The sequence below is a fragment of the Ictidomys tridecemlineatus genome, chromosome 3 (genome assembly GCF_052094955.1).
Source record: "Ictidomys tridecemlineatus isolate mIctTri1 chromosome 3, mIctTri1.hap1, whole genome shotgun sequence".
Taxonomy (NCBI): domain Eukaryota; kingdom Metazoa; phylum Chordata; class Mammalia; order Rodentia; family Sciuridae; genus Ictidomys; species Ictidomys tridecemlineatus.
In genome coordinates, this window is record NC_135479.1 from 81,089,106 (window position 1) to 81,114,085 (window position 24,980).

At 50.7% G+C, this 24,980-nt stretch overlaps 1 protein-coding gene across 2 annotated transcripts in view; it reads right to left on the reverse strand.

Moving 5' to 3' along the window:
- Rab6b (RAB6B, member RAS oncogene family) overlaps positions 1-24,980 on the reverse strand; it is a 74,379-nt gene that overhangs the window by 29,811 nt on the left and 19,588 nt on the right. For both annotated transcript variants that reach the window (XM_078043338.1, XM_013359380.4), the window contains exon 2: positions 14,751-14,809. In XM_078043338.1, the coding sequence (XP_077899464.1) occupies positions 14,751-14,809 (59 nt within the window). The remainder of the gene's footprint in view (positions 1-14,750; positions 14,810-24,980) is intronic.

The window sequence follows — 24,980 nt, forward strand, 5'->3', positions numbered from 1 at the left end:
GTGGATGTGGGGGTCACACACTTTCATCGGGTGTGATGATGGATGTAACTCGGGAATCTTCGTCTTCTCCTTCCCTTAAGGAGGAATGTGCAGAGCAAGTAGGAATCTCTCAACTCACCAGTGCTCGGGGGGCTCCCAGGAGTGCCAAGCTCCTCTGCAGAGTGGCTCTTAACCCAAACCAGGGGCCTGGGCTCAGGACTGAGGCGGAGGCTGCCAGCCATCACCCAGATGTGTGGGGGGACTTGTGGCTGCCCCACATAAGATTCCTTTGCTGCTGGGTGGCTAAGATGTGGTCAAAGAATGTGAAGGTCATGTACACATCACTGGGGTGGCTCCTCTGTGGGTGGCATGCCCGCAGCCACCCCCTTTACTCTCCCATTGCTTGGAATGCAATCAGGTGGTGAGGGGTCATCATGGCCCATCCAGGTGAGGATGACAGAGGAGAAATGACAGACCCACTGAGCCTGACTCCCTGGCCCTAGGAACTGCCTCGGCAGCGCTGGACTCCTTACACCCAGATTGTTGTGTGACAGAGACTCTGTGTTTATTTGGTTTAGGCCACCATCATTTAGGGTTTCTGTGGACACAGACCACCGTACCCTAACCAACAGGGCAATGAACCATGAAGAAGCAGATCCCCAAATGTCAGGTGGTGACGTTGCTGATGACAACTGTGACAAGGACAAACCTGTTTTAACTCAAATGCGCACAAGCTACTTTTTCTTCCAGGGAGGGTAGAGAAACCGCCAGATGACATGATGAGGGATTGGAACCCAGGAAAACTCAGCTCAGTGGCCCCCATAATCATCAACACCATGTACTGGATGGACACCCACGTACCATTATCTCTATTACACCTCCCCGTGACCTGGCCAAGAGGTGGCAATGAGGAAACCATGGCTGGAAGAGATCAGCTTCCTATCTGCCCCTCCTTTTAGTCCAGCTTCTAAGTTGCTACATTAGAGCAACCTCTGGTCCCTTAACTGTCCACTTTCTCACACCTGTTTGGGCCACATTCTCCACCCAACCAGTCACTGAGCCACTGTGGGTCTTCCCGCATCTTTGTAGCCAGGTAACACAGTGTAGGTATTGTTTCTGGGTACAACTGAGGCACCAGCCCTGTTTGACACCACCTTCCTAAGTTCTGCTTTCAATGATGGCTGAATAGCTTGTATCTAACGACTCCAATCTCTAGTAAAATGCAAGAAATAAACAATTTCCAAGCAATAAAGAGCAATTGAAAAATAGAGAGGCAATGGAGGAGTTTCGATCTCTGAAGGAACAAGGTAGAACCTACATTTCAGCAGTTTTCCTGCTTTAGAAACTACCCAGTTCCAGAAAGTCAAAGAGGTTTGGTGGATACCTGAGGCTTCTCCTAGAAACCCCAGAAGAGCTGGCTTTAGAAGGAGGGCCATGATCTCAGGACTGAGTATTACACCAGAGGACTAAGGGAAAAACAGAAAGAGATCTATCTTTGCAAAGTCTCAACATGGTAAGTACCTGTCCCCTGAAAAAGATTAGCTTAATTAATCCCCTCATTAATTGCCTATTCAAATAGACCTGAATATTCTTTAAAGGAAGATACTAGAATTCCAGAGTCGTCACAATGTACTATTCATTATTTAAAAAAAAAAAAAAAAAGATAACATGATAAGAATAAAAAGAGGGTTAGACATATGGAGAAGCAGTTCAAGTCATAATCAAAAGGGAAAAAAAAACTCAACAGAAGCAGACTCCTAGATGACCAAATGTTGGATTAGCAGGCCAGGACCTTGAAAAATAATGCTTACAAATAAGTATAAAAATCCTTTTAAAAGGGCTGGGGTTGTGGTTCAGAGGTAGAGCGCACACCTAGCATGTGCGATGCCCTGGGTTCAATCCCCAACACCACATAAAAATAAATAAATAAATAAATAAATAAATAAATAAATAAATAAAGGTATTGTGTCCAACTACAATTAAAAAATATTTTTAAAAATCCTTTTAAAAAATGGATATGAGGGGTGACTTTCAAGAGATATATGTTAACTTTAAACCAAACAGGACATGAGCAGGGAAAGCCAGAGGCAAGAGACTACTTTCTACTTTGCCTCCTAATGTCTTTGAGGGTCTCCTTCTCTCCCTCGGCACCAGGACTGCCTTCACGTAAACCTTGAACCTTTTTACCTGAATCACTCTGCTGCCTGACTGGCCTCTTGGATTTAACTATCCTGACTGAATTAGGAAGACCTCATCCTGGCCAACCTCTGCCTCTGGCCAGCCAGTCAGCAATTCTCAGCCTGCAGCCAATCACATCAGGAGCTGGTTAAACATGTAGATTCCTGAGCCCCATCCAGGCAGACACCATCCCAAGCTCTGGGTGTCTGCCCGAGTCTGGAATCAGAATTTCAGCGAGTTCTCAGACAACTCATTTGCAATAAAGGTGGCATCTGGCAGCAGCAGACTCCCTGCAGAGGGGCATGTCTATGCAAGGGAAGATTCTGGTCCTAGATGGAGAAGCCAGGCTCACTCAGAACCAAGGCTGCACAGTCCGCGGTTGCCAAAGCTGGGAGGTGAATCCACATCTCCCTAACTGCTGACTTTTCAGCTATTCTCTCTCTCTCTCTCTCTCTCTCTCTCTCTCTCTCTGCTTCCTGAAATCCCTTCAGTTTTTGAAACCGTCAGTCCGTTTGCCTTTGGGTCACATCCTGTCTGGCTCCCTGTTGTGGAAACTTGATGGTCATTAGCCATAATAGCTCAGCAGAGCCCACTTAAGAGGAAGTTAATTTGCATTTTAGCAGGAAAAAAAAATAAAGTCAGCTCTCTAAGGACAGAATAGAAGGAACTTTTTTTATAAAAGGAATTTGGCTGGCTCTCCATTACCAGAGCATTTCTAGCTCCTTGGCAGCATCTGTTTTCCCAGACACAAGACACAAGCAGCTGGCTCCACATGGCTGCCAGCTGGGGCCCATCTCTCCCAGAAAGGTCAGATCTGCAGGGAGAAGGTGGACATGGTTTTCCCTGGGCACCTCCTTTGCAGCAGACAGACGAGAAATTCATACTCAGTCACTTATGACTTCTGGTGCCTATTGTGTGCTGGAATAAGCCCTGGTCCATGCCCACCAGGAGCTTCCGACTTCGTGGAGAAGCTGATACAGAGGGTTGTGGCTGCCAGATAGAGAGCATCTAGGGGTGCAGGACTGGAAGACTTTGCTTCTGGTAAAGTTCTTGAGGAATGATGGGGCAAATATGCAAATGCTAAATATGCAGATATGCATATAAGCTTTCCAGCAGGTGAGTGTGGGGGAGTAGTGGAGGATGGAAAGATGTCTCAGAGGGAGGGAGCATGGAGCTCTGACGTTTGTCATGGTGGACAAAAATCCCCCAACCCTCTTTGCAGATGACTATTGTGAACTCTGAACAAAATAAAACCATTGTCTGAAGTTTCTGGAAATTGCCTAAAGCAGGTAGAAACTGGAAGGGAATCGGTCAAAATCACTTAAAAGGAAAAGCACCGATAAAATTTTGGTTTTTATGACTCCTCACCTGTGGGCAGATCCCAGGTGCAGCTGAGGGGTTGGAAGAGTTGGAAAGAAACCCACAGTTTTAGTGATGAAGAAATTAAAGGACTGATTGCAAAATTACCACAGCTGCCAGAAAATCTTGGAGGAGGCTGGGGATGTGGCTCCATGATAGAGCTCTTGCCTAGCATGCACAAGGCCCTGAGTTTGATCCCCCAGTACTGTGAAATAAATCCTGGAGACGAGAAAATACAGAGAAGGGACCCCAAAGTGTGCAAATAGATGCTGCCCCAAGCAGCCTACTGGAGACTAAAAACAAAAGACAATAAATAAATAAAAATAAATATAAAAAATCCAAACAGGACTTTCAGTTGCTGCCTATCACAAGGGAGAGAACTGAGAAATGGGGGGATCCAAACAATTTAGCTGCCTGCTGAAAAAAAACCAGTTCTTGTCAAACAAAGCAAGTAGAGTTCATGGTCTTAATCACAACGTGGAGGCTATAACCTCAAATTCCTACGCATAGCAAATGAGAGGAAAATGTGAGCCATACTCAAGAACAAAGAGAATAAATGGAGCCCAACCCTGAGCTGACCCAGATGTTAAAAGTAGCAATAATTATATTACAACTGTTAATGTCATTACGCTCAAATATATGAAGAAAATTATGCTTATAATGAAGGCACCGATTCAAACATTTCAGCAAAGAGAAACTATAAAGAAGAATTGGATGCAAAATTTAGAACTGAGAGATCAATGAATGAATTTAGAAATTACTGCTGGGTTTAACAGTAAATTGGAGAGTACAGCTGTAACAGACAGAGAAGCTGAAAACAGATCAATAGAAATTATCCAAAAGGAAGCACAGAGAGAAAAGAAATTTTAAAAATTCCCTCATAGAGCCTTGATACTGCGTAGCACAATATCAAACAGTTAAACTGCAGTCCCAGAAGAGGATAAGAAGGATGGAACACAAAATTGTTTTGAAGACATAATGGCCCAAAGTTTCCTAAATTCATAAATAAAAAGCTACATTTACACATTCAAGAAACTTGGTAATTAAGTAGGATCAAACAAACAAACAAAAATCTAGGTGTGATGGCACACGCCTGTAATCCCAGCGGCTGGGGAGGCTGAGGCAGGAGGACTGCAAGTTCAAAGTCAGCCTCAGCAAAACAACAACAACAAAAAAAAAAAACCCGAAGCACTAAGCAACTCGGTGAGACCTTGTCTCTAAATAAAATGCAAAATAGGGCCGGGGATGTGGCTCAGTGGCTCAGTGGCCCTGAGTTCAATCCCCAGTCCCCTGCCCCCCCCCCAAAAAAATCAATTCACATCAAAGTCCAATTGCTGGAACCAAATACAAAGATCAGATCTTACAAACAGCCAGAGAAAAATGAGACATGGCACGCAAGGGAATGATGACAGGGATGACAGCCGGCAGAAAAACTGGGAGGCCAGCACAGCAGAATGACATCACTAAGGTGCCGGCAGAAAGAATAAGTGGACTCGGATTACTAAATGCAGAAAAAATATTCTTCAAAAGTGGAGGTAAAATCAAAACATCTTTAGGTAAATGAAAACAAAGAAACTGTGGCCTGCAGCACTTCAAAAAAAATAAAAATAAATGTTAAAGGACATGGTTCAGCCTGAAGGGAAAAGATACTAACAGGAACTAGGAATTCTGTAAGAATTAGAAAGATAAACACCTGGGTCAAAGCTTGGTGTGGTGGTGCACACCTATAATCCCAGCAACTGGGGAGGCCGAGACAGGAGGATTTGCAAGTTCAAGGCTTGTCTGGGCGACTTAGCAAGACTCTGTCTCAAAATAAAAAGGGCTAGGGATGTAGCTCAGTGGTAGAGCAACCCTGGGTCCAATCCCCAGTATGGGAAAGAAACACAAACCTCGGCTGGGGCAGTAAAGGCAAGAGACCATCTGTTTTAGGTAAAAGCCAGGTCTTCAAGCACCCTGAGGTGTGAAGCCCCACATTTCCTTGAGAAAAAAAGAAAAAAGATTCAGGTCCGGTGGACTGTGTAGGGCAGTCGGGGAGAGGACAAGACGGAGCCTGAGAACTGGGTAAAGCCAGAGGGATTTCCTATGTAGCCAGGGCTTTAGGAAAGCAACTCTGGTTGAAGGATGGGACAAAGGTAAGAAAGATAAACCAGAACCTGCTGCAAGTTCTAGAAGATAGGTAAGGGGAGAGGTTGGAGAGGAAGGGGAGCATGCAGATGATGCCTAGGACATGTGGATAGAGAGGCTTGGTGCACTGGGACAAGGGACCTTTAACAAGAAAGCCGGGGCAGGAGAGCTTGCCTGGCTGAGAACACCATCTCCATTGAACAGATGACAAACTGGGGCTTACACAAAAGGAAGGTAATTTTCCCAAGGTCTCACAGCAAATCAGCAAAGTTGCAAGGACTACGCTGGAACTTCTTGGATGCTAACTCATGGGTTTGGGTGGAGGAAATACAGGATGACTTTCATGGTCTGGCTCCTTTAAGTCACATCCCAGCTAGGGTATCCTCCAGGGGATGGTCCCAGACGTTGCTTCTCTGGAGGCCACTGCAACCAAACTGCAAGAACTAATGAAAAGGGACTATGCTTGGATGTCGTGCATGCCACCAGAGTAGAGAGACATGAAGCTGATGGGCATCCCCCTCCTCACAGGGGATGGGTGCAGTCCAGGAGTGGTTTAGGGAAGTAGCTAGGCTGAGCACCCATGAGACTGGTTAAGATCAAAGCCGATGGGCACCTGGGGTTCCCGGGGCTGCTGGGCTCTGTCTGGAAGACCTATTCTGCTGGGTCTTCCAGGTTCTGTCTTGTGCCAACTCAGACCCTCGCAGGCCGATGGCTTTGGCTGCTTTGTCCACTTTCTACAGAATGGTTTCAACAGGGGAGCCTGAGTAGGTTGGCCTCAAATTTTAGAGGTCTGTGAGGGTCTGCTTCACAAATTGCCATGTGAGGAGAACCTCTGTCTTTCTGGTCACCTTGTCATGAGACACCCTACCTGCCAAGCCATTTCATGTGCCATTTTGCAGGCTGGCCCACGGAAACTCTCCATTCTAAACCTGACCATTATCCCTGCCTTACTGCATCAACTCGCTCAAATGACAGCAACATCTGGCTGACCATGAAAACCCTGGAGCTTCTTATGATTCCAGTGTTGTAAGCCCACCAGACCACTGGGACCCAGAAGAACTGGCAGAGCACACTGAAAACAGACCAGGATCCCCACCCAGGTCCACTGGAGTGTGACCCTCGGCCAGCTGCATGGTAGCTCCTCTGCAGCTAGCTGTGGTTTGTCCTGGGAGGCACTGACAGGCAGCCTAGATTTGTTGACAGATGTGTTGACAGATGTGAAAGAGAATGAGAGAACGAGAGAGAGAGAACTAATGAGCTCCGTCAACATCTCTGTGATAGCTATCTTTATTTTCCCTGACCTCCATTCCTTATGGAACTAATTTTTTTTTTTTTTTCCTCCTCGGCCTCTGTAGTATGCTCGTATCTGTGGCTGTCACTTCAGGTCCACTTTGGAGGACTTCGGAGTCACCAGACTAAAAGAACTAACTACGCAGATAGGCCGCACCCTTCCACAAAAGGCCCAGCCACCTTGGTGATTCCCTGTGATCTGTCACGGGTACCCTCCCTCTCAAAGGTGAACAGAGCTCACACAGGCATGCACTGATGACATGTGGGTATGAACTGCATGAGCAGATATGTGGATGAGTGGGGACACACAAGTTCATGTTTTATCTGCACATGGGGGCATGCATCTGTGCGTATGCATGGGTGCATTATACTTGTGTAGATATGAGAATATGGGAGCATGGGGGTGGGGCTTCTTCTTTGAAGATGAAGCCCAGATCCATGATATGCACATAGCCCCTCAGTGTACCGGGGCCTAGGTGATCAGGAGCCTTCACAGGCCACTTAGGGCAGGGAGCACATATCTGTCAACAAACCTAGGCTGCCCATCAGTGCCTCCCAGGACAGACCACAGCGAGCTGCAGAGGAGCTACCATGCAGCTGGCAGGGTGCCACACTCCAGTGGGCCTGGGTGGGCTCATGTGCCCACGGGCCCAGTCTGTTTTCAGTGAGCTCGACCACTGCTCTGGTGAGTCTGAGTGGTCTGATGGGCTTAGAAGAACCAGATGGAGAGTATCTTGGAAAAGTGGGCTTAGCCTTTCTTGCCCTGTTTCCTCACCTCTAACAACCACAGGGACAGCCACAGCTTTCCTAAGGATTGTTGGACCAAATGAGTTAGACTACCTGACGGTATGCTGTATTCTCTACTATGCGGCATGAAACAAAAATGAAGACCTGCTATTAGTGACCAAATGACCCAGGGATTTCCAAGTGGATCTGCAAAACCCAGCCCACGGAGATCCTCCAACAACGTCTCCCAGTCTGATCATGTGTAATGGCCTTGTGGAGTGATCTTCAAGAAAGAGCAAACTGTGAGCCAATATGTCTGTGTCCTAGTGGAGGGTCTTTGCAGTAGAGGTCCTCTCCTGCTGCCTATTAGCATCCCTCTAAACTAGTGTTCCCAGGGCTTCAGGAAAGACTTACCTTCAGAAAGATGAATCCTAAAAGAGACCAACCCCCTTTCCTAGCTTGAAGTACAGTCTTGGTCAAAGTAGTATTCTGTTTTTCATTTTTATGTTGTGAGGTATGCAAGTTATTTTTTTTGTGTGTGTGAGCAAGTTATTTTTGCTGGTAACTATTCCACAGGGTGGAAAACACAGGATATCAAGACCACATGAGCAGGAGACTTGACTCTGAGGAGTCTCCTGCTGGTCCGAGATCCCCATGACTCTCTCCTCACCCCTCTGCACCCATGCTGCCTGCACCTGCTACCTGCTACCAGGTCTTCTGAAAGTACTGGGCTGCACTTTGCTGAAATTAGGTTGCCCCAAACCTGGCAACGCTTATTTATTCCTTTTCTAACTGTGTGCTTGCAAACAGCACTAAGAAAAATGACAGCTATTTTATTTTATCCAAAATGCAGGGAATCTTAGAGATTTCACAGCTGCACCCACCTTTATCTTCTTCTGAACATGGTGTTAAGCAGTATCCACAGGGGTTCAAGATGTGCTTTGCACAGAAAGGATGGTTCATTACACACCTCCCTCTGCACAGAACTGCTAATGGCCCAGCTGATTCCTGAGCAGAGAGCTCTCGAAGGCACTGACTGAAATTTTTTGGCTATGTGCATTTATTCTGAGATATAATTTTTGCATCCCTATTCTGACAAGATACAGTAAAAAAAAAAGTCTGCAGTGGAAATCTGAATGGTAATTTACATAAGTTGACTCAAGATTCTCTTCTTTGGAAAAGAAATGATGAAAAGGCATGTATGTGTCTTCTTTCAGCCTTGGCGAGGCCTGGGCTGAGGACTGGGGAAGCATCCGTAAGTGGCAGAAAGCAGCTGGGCATGACAAGCCCTTGACAATGAAGCTGCTGTTCCCGGCTCTGCACCACCAAACATCAGATGAAAGTATCCGGGTAAAGTCATGCAAAATAGCATGCAAATGAGTCTGGCAAAACTTAAGGCTTCAGACCGGCAAGTGGGCACTTAGTGGGGGAAGAGATGGCAGCCTCTGGAAAACATGTTGGGCAAGGTCTCTTCTGGTCAAAAGCTCTGAGTATGCCCTGGGGGAGGGGAGGTTGGCTCCTGAGGCCACCGTGCAGGTACCTGGCTTCTTTCAAAGTCTTCGGTGGCCAATTTAACTTATCGGTCACTCTTTAATTTCCTGACGCTGGTCTGAACATCAAGCAAATGATACATACTTTCAAACTTTAAATAAGGGCTTATTCACATCAAAATCAGTCAGTCCCTTCAAAGCCACACCCATGTCCAGGGATGCATGGCTTGAAGCTCCCTGAGAGTTCTCCTGAAGGGGGGACAACTGGGTCCAGGCAGGCCAGCCCTCCTTCAGCTCTTAGAGTGAAAGAGGTTCCAGGTGGTGGCTTTAAGGGCATCTGAGAACTTACCTGTGTGTAACCTGCACACTGAATTAGGAAGTCTGGGTTACATCCGGGACAGAGGATTGCATCATGGGTCCATTTAGCTCCTCAAATGCATTAGCTGGTGCCCCTGGCAATGCCCTATGCCCTTACTTGATTCTGCCTTAGAGACTCTAAAACTAAACTCTGCTGTCTCAGCCTCTCTAGAGGCTAAGGGTGCTCGTGTGACCTGATTCTGGCCATTAAGACAGAAGCAGCAATCGGCCCGAGGAGAGATTCCAGCAAAGCTCTCACTTTCTTTTTCTGCCCTGAATGTGGACATGAGGTCTGAAGCAGCTACCGCCAATATGCAGGAAGATGGGTGCCCGCGTGCCAAGGAGATGGAGCAAGATCAGAGCAAGAGCCCCGGGGCCTGACAGCATCACCACACAGGGTGCCAACCCAAATTCCATTCTGCACCCAGAAAGCCTTTCCTTGTGGAAGTCACAGCCATCTTTCTGAATTAAAGGGTGACCCACATTCCTACTTATAATGACTGATAAAAGGGAAGGAAAGGCAGAGGAGAAGAGGGAGGGAAAGGAAAGATGTTGGAGCCTGGGCAAGGTGGCGTAGAGAGCAGTCCCGGGTCAACGTCCAGAGGAGCACCTGGATGGGTGGCAGGGCACAGGTGAGTCTCTGAGGATGGGGTCATCTTTCCCCAGTGACTGGCATTTCGATTTCACTATATAAGAATGTTGCCTCACATTTGACATCAGCACCTGGCAGAAACAGGGACAGGACCTTCTACTGCCCTCACAGAGTAAGATCGCCATGTTGCCAGGGATCAAGCACATCTGGGAGAGCTGCAAAGCATCGTACAATTGCACAAGTAAGGTTGCGACACACACGCATTTAGGACACACAGGCAAGTTATTGTTAGTTTCACTCCATCACTATCGATTTAGTTTGTTTTGGAGTTGCAGTTATTTTTGTTTTGGCTTTTCCATAACATAAAATAATGCACATTTGTATTGAGAGCACTCTGGCCCATACCGTTCCATCATCTAGACTATGTGAGCTATGCTTTTAATACAAATTAACCATATTCCCGTTGTGGATATAGCTTGATGTTAGAGTACTTGCCTTGCCAGGGCAAAGCTCTGGGTTCAATCCCTAGGATTGCACAAATGAAATAACCACAATTCTACTTCTACAGTTTTGAGGCCACTGGTCTAGGTGATGTGGAGGTAAAAGGCCACTCAATTTCCAGGTTAAAAAATGCAATCCTGGAGCTGGGGATGTGGTTCAAGCAGTAGCGTGCTTGCCTGGCATGCGTGCGGCCCGGGTTCAATCCTCAGCACCACATACAAACAAAGATGTTGTGTCCGCCGAAAACTAAAAAAATAAATAAATAAATATTAAAAATTCTCTCTTTAAAAAAAAAAATGCAATCCTAAGAAACTGAAGGGCTTGGCCAGAGACTCCCAGTTTCGTGACAGACCTGGGATTGGAACCTGGGCCTCCTCTGTTGGCCTCGTGCATGGTGCTGGAGACTGAACTCAGGGCCTGAATGCCTCCTTTTAAAGGAGACAAAAGAGCTGGAGTGGGTCAAGGGACACGCTGAGTCCTTTTCCTTTGTGTGCCCCTCACTCTGACCTCCTGGAATGTGGTAAGGTCCTGTCGCTGTCTCCCCAGGGTGCTGGGGTGATTATCTGGACATCACATGCAAACAGCTAGTATCTCGGGTTCTATCAAGGCCTCTCGAGTGGCACTTCACCCCCTCTCTACATTCTGTTCCAGGAAACTCATCAGTTCTTAGGGTGTTTGGGGTCCACATTCTCCCCAGCCTCTCACAGTGTGGCCCCAAGAAGCCACTTTCAAATATCTTAGTTGCTGGACCCTTATTCAGTTGGACTCCGTCCTCTTTGTGTTGACATCACTGATACTCTTTCAGGGTAACCTGGGATCCACATCCAGGGCCATGTCCAGCTGCAGATCTGCCAGGAGCCAGAACCCAGGCAGGAGCAATGATGAAAGCCAGGGACAGGGCAACTCAGCCGCCCAGGGTAGGCGTGAGCTGCCCCTGAGTAGTCACAGTGCTCACAGCAGACACCACTGTTGTCACCCAGGTACCATCCTGCTCACCCGCCCCTTCCACATTAGCACCTCAGCGTGAAGAGTGCTGGGTGAATCGTGCTAGTGGCGGGGTCCCTTGGGTGTGAGGAGTTGCAGACAAGGTGGGAATGGATGCTTCCCGGAGAGGAGGCTGGGAGCAGGTGGGGAGACAAGGAGGATTCGCTGCAGCCACTGGATGGAGGCAGGAAGGTATGCAGACGGAAGAAGCAGTATTTAGGGAGGGCCACCAGGTATCAGGACCCAGGTGCTGGGTGTCCATGTGTGCACATGTGTGTGCGTCTGCATGTAGGCATGTGTGTGACCCCCACCTTGTAGAGGAGGTGCAGTTTGTCTGATGAGAGGCCAGTCAGTGCCCAGAGGTGGGGGTAGGGGAGCTCTGTGGCCACCGCAGGGAGCCCATGGTCTGGAAGAGGCAGGAGACTCAGAGGAGCCCAATCAGGGACTGTTGTTGTGGGGGATGATGGGAATGTCCCCATTCGGGGGGCACAAATTGGGAGGAGGTTAAGTTCATCCCCCAAAGCCCTTGGGGGTCCTGTCTACTTCCCATACACCTCCGCTACCACACTGAGACAAACAAAATAAAATAACAGGCCTCTCCCATCTCCAGAGGATTCATTAAAACCAGCCTGTGTGTGCAGAGCTGGGGCCCAGCTTCCCAGCCTAATTACCATTTTAAAGGATGTTAGGAAAGGATTCCACCTGCGCCAGAAAAAAAATAAGTCAGAAAGCCTTACAATGGAGAGGGTGGTTGTCTCCCTGGGATTTCTCTTGTCTTTCTTGCCCTGACATTGAGTGAGGCCTTGCGGCCTCTCAGTCTGATGAGGTCTAAAAACCCTGACTGGCAGAGCCTCTTCAAGCCAGCTCTGTGCCCCTGGCATCTGCGACACCATCTATGGCCAGGCCCTCTCCTGGGCCCAGCAATACAGTGGTGCTCCAAGGGCATCCTGGCCTCCACCAGGCCGGAAGCACAGAGGAGCCGCCCTAGAGTCAGGAGGTTGAGTTAGCCGTGGGACAAGTAGGATCAGGGTGGCAAGCAGAGCATGGCAGGCCTCGCAGCCCAGCAAGCATTTGCTCTCAGCCACGTGAGTCAGCGGACAGGAAGGGAGTGGAAAGAGCATTTTAGCAGTGACAGCCATGGTGTGTGTGTGTGTGTGTGTGTGTGTGTGTGTGTGTGTGTGTGGGCGGGGGGAGGTGACAGTGCCACTGTCAGGGAGTGTCATGCAGAGAGGCCACCGAGCTGTAGGTAGTGGGCTGCCCAACTAGAGATACTTGACAATAATGGGTACAAGAAAGTAATGGGGTGGCCTGGAGACAGAGGTGGGGTAAGAGCGCAGAAGTTCTGCTCCTCACTGTCCAAAACACCAAGCAGCCCCAAATCCCATTGTTCTCAATGGGATGCTAACAGGAGGTATGTTAAGTAACTTAATATTAAAAATATACAACAATATACGAGATCATATAAATATACAACAATATATGAGATCATATAAATATGCGTGTGCACACACACACACAGTATCAAGTCAGACTTTGGAAGGAGGCTGTTAGATAGGGCTATCCCCTCTGATGCAAGAGAAGCCCCCTTATGAACTAGAGAGGCTCCTGGGAGCCCATGGGGTACAAAGCCCTGCCCTGGGGAGGATGTGACTATGGGGCCAAGACCAAAGCCCTGGCCTAGGGCTGTGTGTCACTCAGGACTTCTTTCCCCAAGCTTCCTGTTCTTCACCAAGGTCAATTCCTATTTGGTCCATGGTGATCCAGTGTCTCAGACCAGAGCAGAATACGAGTAAACAGGGAGGCAGATGGGGGCTCTCTGAGGGTATCTGAGACAAGAAGGACTGGTTCAGAGGGTCAGGCAGCCTAAAAAAGCAGCACAGAACTACTCTGCACCCTCTGTAAGGTCAGCAATAGGGAAGGACATTCTTAGAACAGCAGTCCCCGTGAGTCTATAGATATTTGTCCTTGAGAACTCCATGATAAAGGGATTCCATGATCAAACACCTAATCACATTTGCTTTCAGCAAATCAAAGCACACATTGAGGAAGGAAAGACCCTGAGAAGTCCTGCAGCAGGCAGTCACTCCTGCTCCCTGGAGTTCCCAGCTCCACACACACTCTGAGCCACCACCCTCCTTTTTTTTTTTTTTTTTTCCCCAAGTAACACCTACTAACGTTTCTTGGAGTTAGTATCCCACAAAGCCCATTAGCTTAGAGAAATGCATTACTATTTGTTTCTATCCTAAGGAAGAAAACAGAGTCCCCCCAGCCTAAAAATAGTATAAATGATTAAGTTTGGTGCCTGTTGCAAAAAGCTGTGGTTGCAAGAGAGCCACTTGTGCAAACCTCTTCTCACCAGGGGTGCTAGGCAAGATTACTACTGTCCTCAATTGCTCAGCTTTTGAGCCACCTGTCAGCCTGTGGTTGACCTCAGAACACCATTCCAGAGCCAAGAGCCCCAGAGGTCATGCCATTCAACCTTCTGCCCACATAGGGCAGGGCAGAGCCACCACACAAGCCTTTCAAGAAAGGAAGGGCTTCAGCAATGGTGTGTGTGTGTGTGTGTGTGTGTGTGTGTGTGTGTGTGTGTGTGTGTGTGTTGGAGTGAGTGTGTGTGCATATGCATGTGTGTATTAAGGTGGTGTGTGAGAGAGGGTGTGTGTGAAAGGCTAAATGCGCAGGAGAGGTCTAAGGGTGGTAGTATGTGCACGTCTGTGTGAGAGAGGTCCGGAGTGTGTGCATGGAAGGCCCCAGAAAACACAACCACACAAGGAGGAGCAAACTCTTCTAAAGTTCCACCCCTCCCATATTTTGGCTGGCTCCTCTTCCACCTGACTGCCCCTTTAAGTATCCAAACACTGTACTGGCTCAGCCTGTCTGTGAAGGCTGAGAGCACCCAGACTGAAATGTGTCCCCTCTCTGTGTTTAAGATTTCTCTCTGGAAAACATTTCCTTTCTGAGATCTAGATTTTTCAGAAAAATCTTTACGAGGCTGGGGACCAATACCCTGGGGGGAAGCTCCTCCAAAGCAAACAGATATCCCAGGAACCTGGGGCCATCCCACTCTGATCCCAGCTCAGCAAGCCCTGGAGAGAGGCTGGCTGTGGTCACTCGGCCATGGACGCCGATGAGGGGTGGGCGGGGTGGAGGCAGGGCCTCCAGGACCTCACCTGGTATGTGTTGTCGAAGCTGTCATACATGAACCTCGTGATCAGAGACGTCTTTCCAACTGCAAAACAAGAAGAGAGGTGTTCAGCCATAAGCAGAGCCGAGCAGCCAAGGTCTTCAAACACATCGCACAAAACAGGTCACAAGTCAAAAAGCCCAGAGGGGACGCTGAGTTGACACACCGAAGTGGGAGGCTGGTCCCAGGGAGGAACCTTGAGGTGGGGTGGCAAGTGTTGATGACAGGTGGGGCTGCAGGGCAGTTCCTGCCAGGCAAAGAGGCCACCCAGTGCCCCATGAATTCCCACTACCCAGACCGAGGTTTCCTTGACCCAGAGGGCCCGAATGATGCAACAGCCAAAGAATCATAGCAAGTGGAACAAACAAGCTGTTCCTCACACCTGCCTGTATCCACCTGCACTTCCCACCTTGTGGCTGGTCAGAGGTCATGGAATCCTGCTCTTTCATTCCCACTCATTCACCCTGGGTGTCGGTGGGAAAGAGGGCTTTCCAGAGACCAGGGGCAGTGGGCCATTTCCCAGGGTCTTCCTCCCTAGCATGTGCCTGACCATCTAGCTCAGCAAAGGATCTCTGGCATCCCTGGACCCCGACAGGCAAATGCCAAGAGGATGGATCCCCAGGCACTGTGACAAGTGCAGGCTCACCCACACATCTGCAAGTGCAAACGCGCGGGTGGTGACATCCCAACTGAGCATGCAGGTAGGGCCGAGAGAAGCCGGGGTGTCTCCTGAGAGTCCCACAAATGTGGCTAATTTCCCAAACCACAGGGTTTGGCTTTTGACCTAACCCTATGCAGGTGCCCTGGGGCCTGGCGGTGGCAGAAATGCCAACTGCTGCATTTTTAGCCATCTGGGAGGGGAAGAAGCGTGGTAAAGGGACATTTGTTCGCTCAAGCCCTGCATGGAGTACTTCCCCATACTGTCCCACCATGGCTCTGTCCTGGTCCTGGGAGGCTCAGAGAGCACCAGCCAGGCTGAGCTGGCACAGGGCCCTTTCTGCTCTGGGCTGCAGGCTGCAGGTAACCCTGATGGGGAAAGCAAGGGAGTGTAGCCGAGAGCTCTCCACTCTGCACCGCCCATGTCCCAGCAGGGCTTCCATAGGCAGGGCAGGGATGGCCATCGCCATGATGGAGCGGGGCAACCCAACAGGGCCCCAGTTTTGAAGCCTCAGGAGTGTAACAGATGAGTCCCATCCTCTCTCAATGGTCAGGACTTGCCCAGGGAAAGACAGCGGTCTCTGGCCAGAAGAAGCATGTGAGAGGCTTGTGTTTGGAAGACTGAACTTTGCCCAGAATTGGTTATTTGAGTCCAAATCTTATCAGAATACTTTCTGTCACCAAGAATACTTTCTGTTTCTTGCCATGGCCAGTGCTCAGTCAGTCATGCCTACACAATAAAACCCAGTGAAACTCTGGACAGCCCTGTGGCACTTCCTTGTTGGTGGATGCACCGTGTGCCTGGGGTGGGGGGTGGGGGTGGTGACAGGTTCTGAGTCTCTGCATTAGGGACACTCTCAGACCTTGCCCTCTGTGCTCTTTTATTTGGTTGGTCTTGATTTATAGCCTTTAATAAAACTGTAATCATAAGTAGAGTGCCATCCTGAGTCCTTTGTTGTTCAGCAAATTATTTGAACCTGAGGGGAACTACAAAAACCCTGAATTTGTAGTTCCTTGGTCAAGAGCATAGATGTTTTGGGAACCTCATTTGGTGACTGAAGTGAGGGCAGTTCTAGAGATTGGATGTCTTTAGAGTCTGAGGCCAACACTGGGTGGCTATTGTCAGAAATGAGTTACCAGATACCAGCTGGGATCAGAATGGCCATACTTCTGGAAGAACATCTCTGGGATGAGCAGTAATGCACCCCAAAGCTCTTCCCATTTCCCCCAGAAATGGCCCTGGGAACTTCTGATAGAAATTTGGCTAGAAAGAGATTTCCAAAAATGGCTTTAAGTCTTCCCTTCAATTTCACAAGAAGGTGAGAAGTGGGGGGCTTCACACACATTGGGCATCGCCTCTGAGGCCACAGGTGGAGCTGGCTGGGAACTACTAAGGGGCCCACCGAGTTAGAAAAGTGGAGCACCCCTGAGCTAGCGAGGGGCAGGGAGAAATAGGAAAAGCACAGCATCCTCCCTTACGAGAGGCAGTGGAAAGTTCCCACCTCGTCAGGATCCCAGGGCCCAGGGCAAGTCCCCTAGGCAGTGGCACCGGAATCTCACACCCCAGGGAAAAGGAGTGAGCTTCGGGGATCCAGGTGTGGTGCTCCTCCTCCCCACAGAGGTTCTCCCCTGGAGTCAGTGAGTAGGGAGACAGGACGGTCAGTGGAATCCCCCAAAGCCACTAGAGAAATAGGAAGTTCATGGAGCTGCCGAGAATTTTAAATCCCTGCAATCCCCTCTAATGCCGAGCGGCCCATTCTTGTGACGGCAGCTGGCAGCAATGGATTAGTACCGGCTGGCAGGATCAAGTTTGAGTGAAGGAGAAAAGTTGTTTACTGGGACTGTGCAGGAGGAACTTTGGTCCTGGCCAGTGTCGACATGTATGGGCATCCGCACATGTGACACGCGAACCCAGTCTTTATGGAGCATGTTCCAGCTACACGCTAGGCACCGTGCCAGACACAGACTTACACGACAGCAACACATAGAAGAGACGTGGCCCCTGCCCGCTGGACACACGCAGCTGGGGGTTAAGCCACCTCTTCTAGGCACCTTCTAGCTGCCCTCAGCTCTGAGCAGGTACCTGAGGCATCCTCAGTTTATAGCAGGGGAAGTACATTGACAGCCACCGGACCAGGGTCAGAGCTGAGAGGGGCTGGGATGCTCCCGGCCCAGGTCCTCTTTGGCATCTGTGGCCAGGCTGGGTTTCAGAACCCTGAAGGTTCATCACTGCCACCACTATGAATGTCATGGAGCTCCAGGAATGGCCCCAACTAAGCCAAGGTTTCTTTTTCTTGGGACTGGTCAGACACTAGGAACTGAGGCACCCTGGTGGGTTCAGGAAGTGAGGGTGAGCAGGGTAAATAGGAGAGACCCCGCACCGAGGGGCTCATTCTTGCTTCACACTACTCCACAGGCCTGTTTCTGAGAGCAGAAACTTTCTTCTCCCCCCCCCCACCCGAGGTCGCTCACACTCTCCACATAGCCAGGACAATATGGCTCAGAACCCCGTCTCAAACTGTCAGTGTGGCTTGGCTGTTTAGATCCCCCCAAATGACATTACACTGTGCCCAAGGTCCCCTGAGGCTCTCCCATCTGCACTTCACCCACCAACCCAGCCTGTCCTCCTCCTCTCCAAAGTGCACTGCTCGTTAGAATGGAGCCCTTGAGGCCCACAGATGTGCCCTGGTCACCCCCTACCCCCCATCCATCCCCTACATCCAGGAGAGATGGACTGGCCCCTCCCCCCAACCAGCCCCTCTGCTTGGGGATGGTTTGAGATGTGCTCAGCCCACCTTCTCCTCCTTCCAAGCCTTCCATGGCCCTCTGGGGCACACATCTGCACTTCTGATTGGTGTGTCCTGCCTCAGCCCCCATCTTGAGCAAGTCTGGGACTTCAGGGCCTCTGCCTTGACCTTGGACTCTGAGGCTCCTAGGCTAATCAGTTTGCAGCTAGCTCTTTGAGCAAAACATGGACAACATTTGGAAAGGTGTCCTTGGCTACTGGTCTCTGGGACACTTCCTAGGCCTAGGGCAGAGATTATTGAAAAGCAGTCCTCTGGTCCACCTCTGCCCAGCCCTGTCGTGGCCTCTCATCAAGGAGCAGAACAGATCAAGGGGCTGCCCTGTGCCAAACTCCTCTTCCTCTGAGAGGCAGGACTTCTTCCTTATACCCCATTCTTGTCTTCAGCAATTTTCCTGGGTAGAAGGTGCTAGAAACTTAAAATATAGACACCTTGCACATCCACTGGCCTGTCCACTCTCTGTCTTTTCATGGAGGTTAGCAGGACGGGCAGAGCAGTCACCTGAGCAGGCACCAACAGCGGCCATAGCCAAGGGGGCTTAGGAGGAGGTGGCACTTGACATTCCACCAGGACAGGTGGGCAGGTGAGCGAGGCAGGAGCCGCTCCTGGGATCCCCCGCCTCCAACAGCTGCAGAAACCTTCCTCCCTGCCCAGCTCAGTCCTCAAGGTCACCCTGTCTTCTAACAGCTCACCAACACTGTTACGGCAAAGCGGAGCATTTGCCCAGGGCAAAGATTCGGCTCTGCTGGCAGGATTTTATTTAAATAAGCAGGCAGATCATTACTGAGCCCCCCACCTCCACCCCCAGCTCATGGCTCAGCAACGTTCTTATAATCTTCTGGTAGTTTAGTCCCACATGATTAAGCAGGGAGGGTTTTGTTTTTTTTTTTCCTCTTCCAACCAAAGGAGGGTGAGAAAATTCACTACTGAGCATTTACCAGGAGCCCCAGAAAGAAGGAAAGGGACCTCCAACACTAGCTGAGCCTCCACTTAATACCAGGCGCCAAGTGAGGAATTTGGCACTTTTCTTAGGTTTCCTCATTTAATCCTCATCACGATCCAATGAGCTATAAGCCCCAAGGTCACAGGGCCAGGAATGCAGATCTGACACCAAAGCAGATGCCTCATCCATAGGAGGTTGTGCTGCTGGTTTGTGCAAAGGTCTGAGAAGAGCACAGCAGCCTTCTACAGAGACTGGGGCTGGGTGGGGGGAGGGGGGCTGGGCTGCCAGCAAGGCTGCAGGTGGGGGTGGGGAGCAGGGCCACCCCAGGCAGAGAACAGTGTGAGCCAACAAGAGGCAGGGACAGACAAGGCTCCCAAGAGGAGGCTGTGAGTCAGTTACCAGTTACCTTGGACACCCCCCTGGTCTGAACTTGTATCTTAGGGAAAATGGAGCCCATGTGAGGAGCGGGGGTGGGCAGCTGGAGAAGCTCTACGTGGCTGGACGGTTGATTGAAACCAAAACCCATCTCTGGGGCCAGCTGTGGAGGGAGGTGGGGTCAACAGGGAGAGGCAAGGCCTCTGGGGGCAGAAACAAATGGCGCAGGACAGGGTGGACCCATGGAGGAGCACGGGTTCCTGGCCAAGGAAGGCAGTGGCCACTCCAGAAGGGTCTTGAGCAGAGGCTGGTGTGGACAGGTGGGGCGGCTCATCATTTCCACAACAGGCCCACACAGCGTCCCACCGTACGAACTCTCAGTGCAACCCTGACACTCCACGGGGAGGATCTGGATGGGCCCCTTCAGATGGCAGAAATGGCACCGTGGGACTCCCCAGGCTGGGTTGGAAAAGGCAGCACAGTTTCTGCCTGGAGCGGGCTCTGGCTTTCACATTCTGGAACTGGCTTTAGACCAGCATCACCTGCGAGGAAGACCAAGGTAGGCAGCATACCTGAGGGAGACCATATGGAGGTGCCCTTGTGGCAAAAAAAACCAGAACCCCAGCCAGTAGCCAGCCTCAGTCAGCAAACCTGCCAGTAAGCTAGCCCTCAGGGGACTCCACCCCCGACCTGCCAGCTGCCTTTGATGCCACAGGGAACAGGCACATGCTGTCCCTGCCCTGCTCCAATTGTGAATCCGTAATATTCTCTTTGCCCTGAGCCACTGGGTTTGGGGACGGTTTGATAGACATCATTAGATAATCAGAGGAACAGACCTGAGCTTTAGAAAGAAATCTACATTGCAATGGGAAAGTGGCCTACAGGGCCAGCCCGGGAAGAGGAGTCTGGTGAGAGATGGGGGATTGCAAGGCAGAGGCAGTGGGGTGGGGAGAAAGTGAGCAGAGGAGGCTGCCAGGCATTCTGAGTCTGAGAAGCAGCACCCAGGATGTCTCTCTGTCACCTGCCAGCACTTGAGCTTCAGCCAACTGGACGAGGTGCAAACACCAAGCAATCACCACAGACTCAGGTCATCCGTGAAAACCTTTAAAATCATCAGACCAAAGCACAAACACCCGCACTGTTTTCAGGGGGAAAGAAGTCATCCAATCCCATGAGTGAAGGATCTAAGTTTATTTTCTATGAAAATATTTTGTTCTTTTAATTCTTTTTTTAAGCCAGGCCAGTTCTTGTGACACCTGTGCAAACTCCCCAGGGCAGGGTGGACTGAATGCTGGCCCTTTAGGATCAGCTCCAAGCGTCCACCTGGACTTCACCTTGGGGGCCCACTCACTCCATCAGCATTTCATGAGCCCCCGACCCCATCTCTGTGGCAGGTTCCAGGTAAACAGATTTTTTTTTTTATATTTTGGTGATGGCTTGGAAGTCGCTACAGAGGATGGTGAGGCTTCTCCACCTACTCAGCAAACACCCACTGTGGGCTTCCTCCGTGCCAGGTCCATACTAGGCACAGATGCACCACTGCTCCCAAGGTGCCCTTGGCCAGTGTAGTGTGGCTTCAGATGCAAACACCTAAAACGCCCCTGTGCTGCTGGGAAGCCCACAAAAGAGAAGAGCTGCTCCCTGCTGGGGGAATCCCAGCAGCCTCCTGAAGGAGGTGGCAGCAGGGCTGGGTGTGATTGGTGGAGACAGGATCAGAGGGGAAAAATGCTCCCAGGGAGGGAGTGGGCGGAGCTCCTGATGGAAGGCTGAGGTGTCCTCTGCACACACACATTTACCCACACTTCTGCGTGCCTGTCATGTGAAGCCAGCTTGACCCAGTGCTTGGGGGTCTGTTTCCATGAGTTCTCCCTGGCATGGCTTGTGTCACAGGCTGAGGGCTGAGTAGGTAGTGAGTTCCCAAACATCTGCTCTGACACTGCCTCTCTTCACGAAGTACACTTCTCCTCCCTGTCACTTCCATAGCAGGTGTGGGTGTGGGTGGAGAGATGGCTGGTAGGGCCAGAGCGTGAGGCAGAGCACAAGAAATCAGCTGGAGACCTCACGGAGGGTTTGCCACGCCTGGCAGAGGGTGTGCACCCTCTGGGGGCCCTCGCCAGCCAAGCCAGAGCCTTGACCTGTATTTTGCTCTGAGTCTCAGGTTCACTACCACCCACACCAGCTCTGTGATGCTCCCAGACAGACGTTGGGATTCTGCCTGGTCCTCCTGAGGGTCCACAGAGCTGGGGCCTGGGGCAGGCACAGGGACAGGCAAGCAGGACCTGGTATACCTCATCGACATTTCTAAGCCAAGTTGCTTTGTTGCACTGCCTGCCTCTTAGATGCTGGTGTTTTTAAGGAGAGCAGGCTCCATTCAGGGGAGAGGGTCTCTGAATCCTCGGCCCACAGCCCCCATCAGAGGGCTTCTGCAGTGTCAGAAGGTGGCCCCGGGGCTGAAAAGGCAAGTTCACTTCCCCACAGCCCAGCCACCTAACCCTGGAGGGGCACAGCAGACTCAGCTCTCCCATCAGCTCAGTTTCCAGGACACAGGTGGGCAAGGCTGTGAGTGCTGGGGAGAGTCTGCACAGGGCTTGGCTCTGGCTCTGCTGCCCGCAGGACAGGCCGTCCTGACCAGTGTCGTCCTCCTCTACAGCAGCCTCAGGAGAGGCCTCCACCACTCGCCTGCAACTTCCACCCACAAAGTCCCCAGTTATTGCTGAGCATGGGGTGCACGGTGCCCAATCCTGGGATGACACCGAACGGGTGGAGACATCAGCTACCCCTGCTCAAGTCTTGCTCCCGTTCGTTCGCTCTGTATTCACAAAGCAGAAACTCCAGCCCCCTCCTTCCTGAGAAGCAGATAAGCCTGGGGCCAGGCTCCCCCTGCATACCCCACCCTGCCGCCCTGTTGCTCAGAAAGGTGGTTTTGCCAGCTCCCACCTGAGCCCCGAGGGCCTGGCTGGCTCACTATAAATGAGGAAACAGGTGAAAAATCCCATTTCCAACCATCCCCCCAAAGACTCTGCCGGTAATTAAGAAATAGGCAAAGCTCTTCATTGGACACTTTAATTAAGTGTGTTAATTCCCTCTGCCAAAGGATGCTCAGCTGTCTGGGCCTCAACCAGGGACCCAGAGAAGATGGTACAGGGAAGCTGGAGGGAAGGAAGGAGAAGGAGGGCCGGCCCTGCAGGGACGGAGTGGGCGGAGCTCCAGCCTAGGCCAGTTCTCCTGCACCAGCCTCACCCAGGCCTGACCCTCCTGCTTCCCCATTGGGTCCCCTCTTCACTGGCCCCCACCCACCCCCATCCTCTCTATCCAAGCACAGTGACCCTGCAAACCTGCCCAGGTGGGGAAAACAGCAGGCCATTCTGGGTTATCTCTTGCTGTCCGCCCCTACCTGCTGGGAAAGGGGGAGCCTGAGCCTGCAGAAGGTGGCTCTGGCCTCCTATCTGCCCCCTGCCTGCTGTAGGTCTCGATCCTACCACAGCTCCCTCGGGGTCTCAGCATTCCCATCCGAGCAAGAAGGAGCAGGACCTGGGTCCAGCAAAATCCATTCCACAGAGCAGCCCATGATTCAACCACATAGAAAGATGAGGGCAGGAAAAGGAAGGGTGAAATTGGACGTAAAGGTCCCTTGGGACCAGGACACTTAAGACAACTAGGGGCATCATCAAGAGCCTGCAGGGGACTCAGTATAGTCAGTCCCTCAGGTGTCCACCCAATCACCTTTACCCAGGCCCAGCGGCCTCACAGCTAGAGCTCAGCATGGTGACCCATATGGGACTGGAAGATTCAGTCTCAGTGTCCCTTCCCACCCATCCCAACACTCTGGCCGCCTCCTGCTTCTTTTTCCAGAGTCTCTACCTTCAGCAGAACGAGGCAAGTTCCAGGGAAACAAGCTGGCAGCAGGCCCAGGCTGGGAGAGGCCCGGGTGATGTACCAGGTGATGCTGTGATATGCAGGTAGACAGATGTGGACAGACATGTGCTCTGTGAAGGCAACCACAGTCAAGCTAATAGCATATCCACCGCCTCGCTCGGTTACCTGTTTTTGTGGTGAGAATACATATGATCTACTCTGCCAGACAGAGGAAGACAAACGCTACATGATCTCACTTGCAGAATCTAAAAGGGTGGATTTCACAGATATTGACATGTCTGGCCTTGGCCTCAGCTCCTTCTTCCCCATGGCCCCATAGGATCTCAGGACACTGCAAACCATCCCTGCCCAGCCCAAAGCCCAAAGCCGACTCTCAAGGTACTAGGGAAGATCTGTTTCCGTAGCTGCCCTGGCCAAATGTACTGTGAGGACTAAAGACTGTGGGGCCTATCATCTAGAGGGTGCATCCTACTCCCTAACCCTAAGAGTCCACCCCAACTTCAATGTCAGGCTAGGCCCAGCAAGGAGTCTGAGGCCCTAATGCTTTCCCAGTTCCGAGTCAGGGAATGATCTGGAGATACTGGCTCTGACTTTTCACACCTGAAACCAGGACACCTAATTTGGGCCAAGGAAAGGGCAGGCATAGAAGTCAGTTAATGGGAAAGATTGTGATGTCTTGGGGACAGAAGGTACAGGGGACACCAGACTGTTGAGGGCTAAGGAAGAGAGGTCATGAAATGAAAATACAGGACAAGTATGCCTGAAGGCGCGTCTCTAGCATAAGGCCACAGTGCTCATCTGCTACTCATTGTGACAAAAAGGTTCTGCCCCAGAATCAGGCTGGCCAGTTGGAGCTTTGGGGCATTCCTAAAGATATGTTCAGAGCAGGAGCCTGAGGCTGAGGAAGGCACCTGGAATAAGAGCAGTTCCATGACTGACCGGTAAACTGCTTAATCACTGGGCTGGCCAGGGGCCAGCAGGGGAAGTAGCCAGAGCTACTTTAAATGATCAAAGAATGAGGGGGATGTGCCCACCCACAAACATCCTGGCTCTAACTAGGCTCAGAGGCCGGGCCTCCAATGAGGTTGGGTTCCATGGTCTTTAAGGTGCTTTACAGACTGAGGACAGGTGCTCACCAAGCCTGAAGCACTGCTCTGCAGGATCAAAGTACCAAGAAAGGGTTCCTTCCAGTTCTGTAGGTTAGTGTGCCTCACTAACCCTTGTCACTTTTGCCCCTTGCCCAGCCTGGAGCCCACAGATAATGCCCCAGCTATCTGCTACAGCAGGCAAGTGGAGGGGGACAAGAGCCCTGGCACGCACGGAGCAGCTGTGCTCTTCAGCCTGTGACTGCCGTGCACAGAGAATACCTGTCCTTATTTAACTGCCTGAACAAATTCACCCTGTACCTCAAAAAAAAAAAAAAAAAAAGGATTGCTGGTGACTTACGGAACTAAAACTGGGATACATGATTGTTTAAAATAGTGTCATAATATCAGAGCCACCCACCAATAACAATGTTGAGCAGGCTCCAGTTCCTCTGAATGACCCCATGACCCTGGGG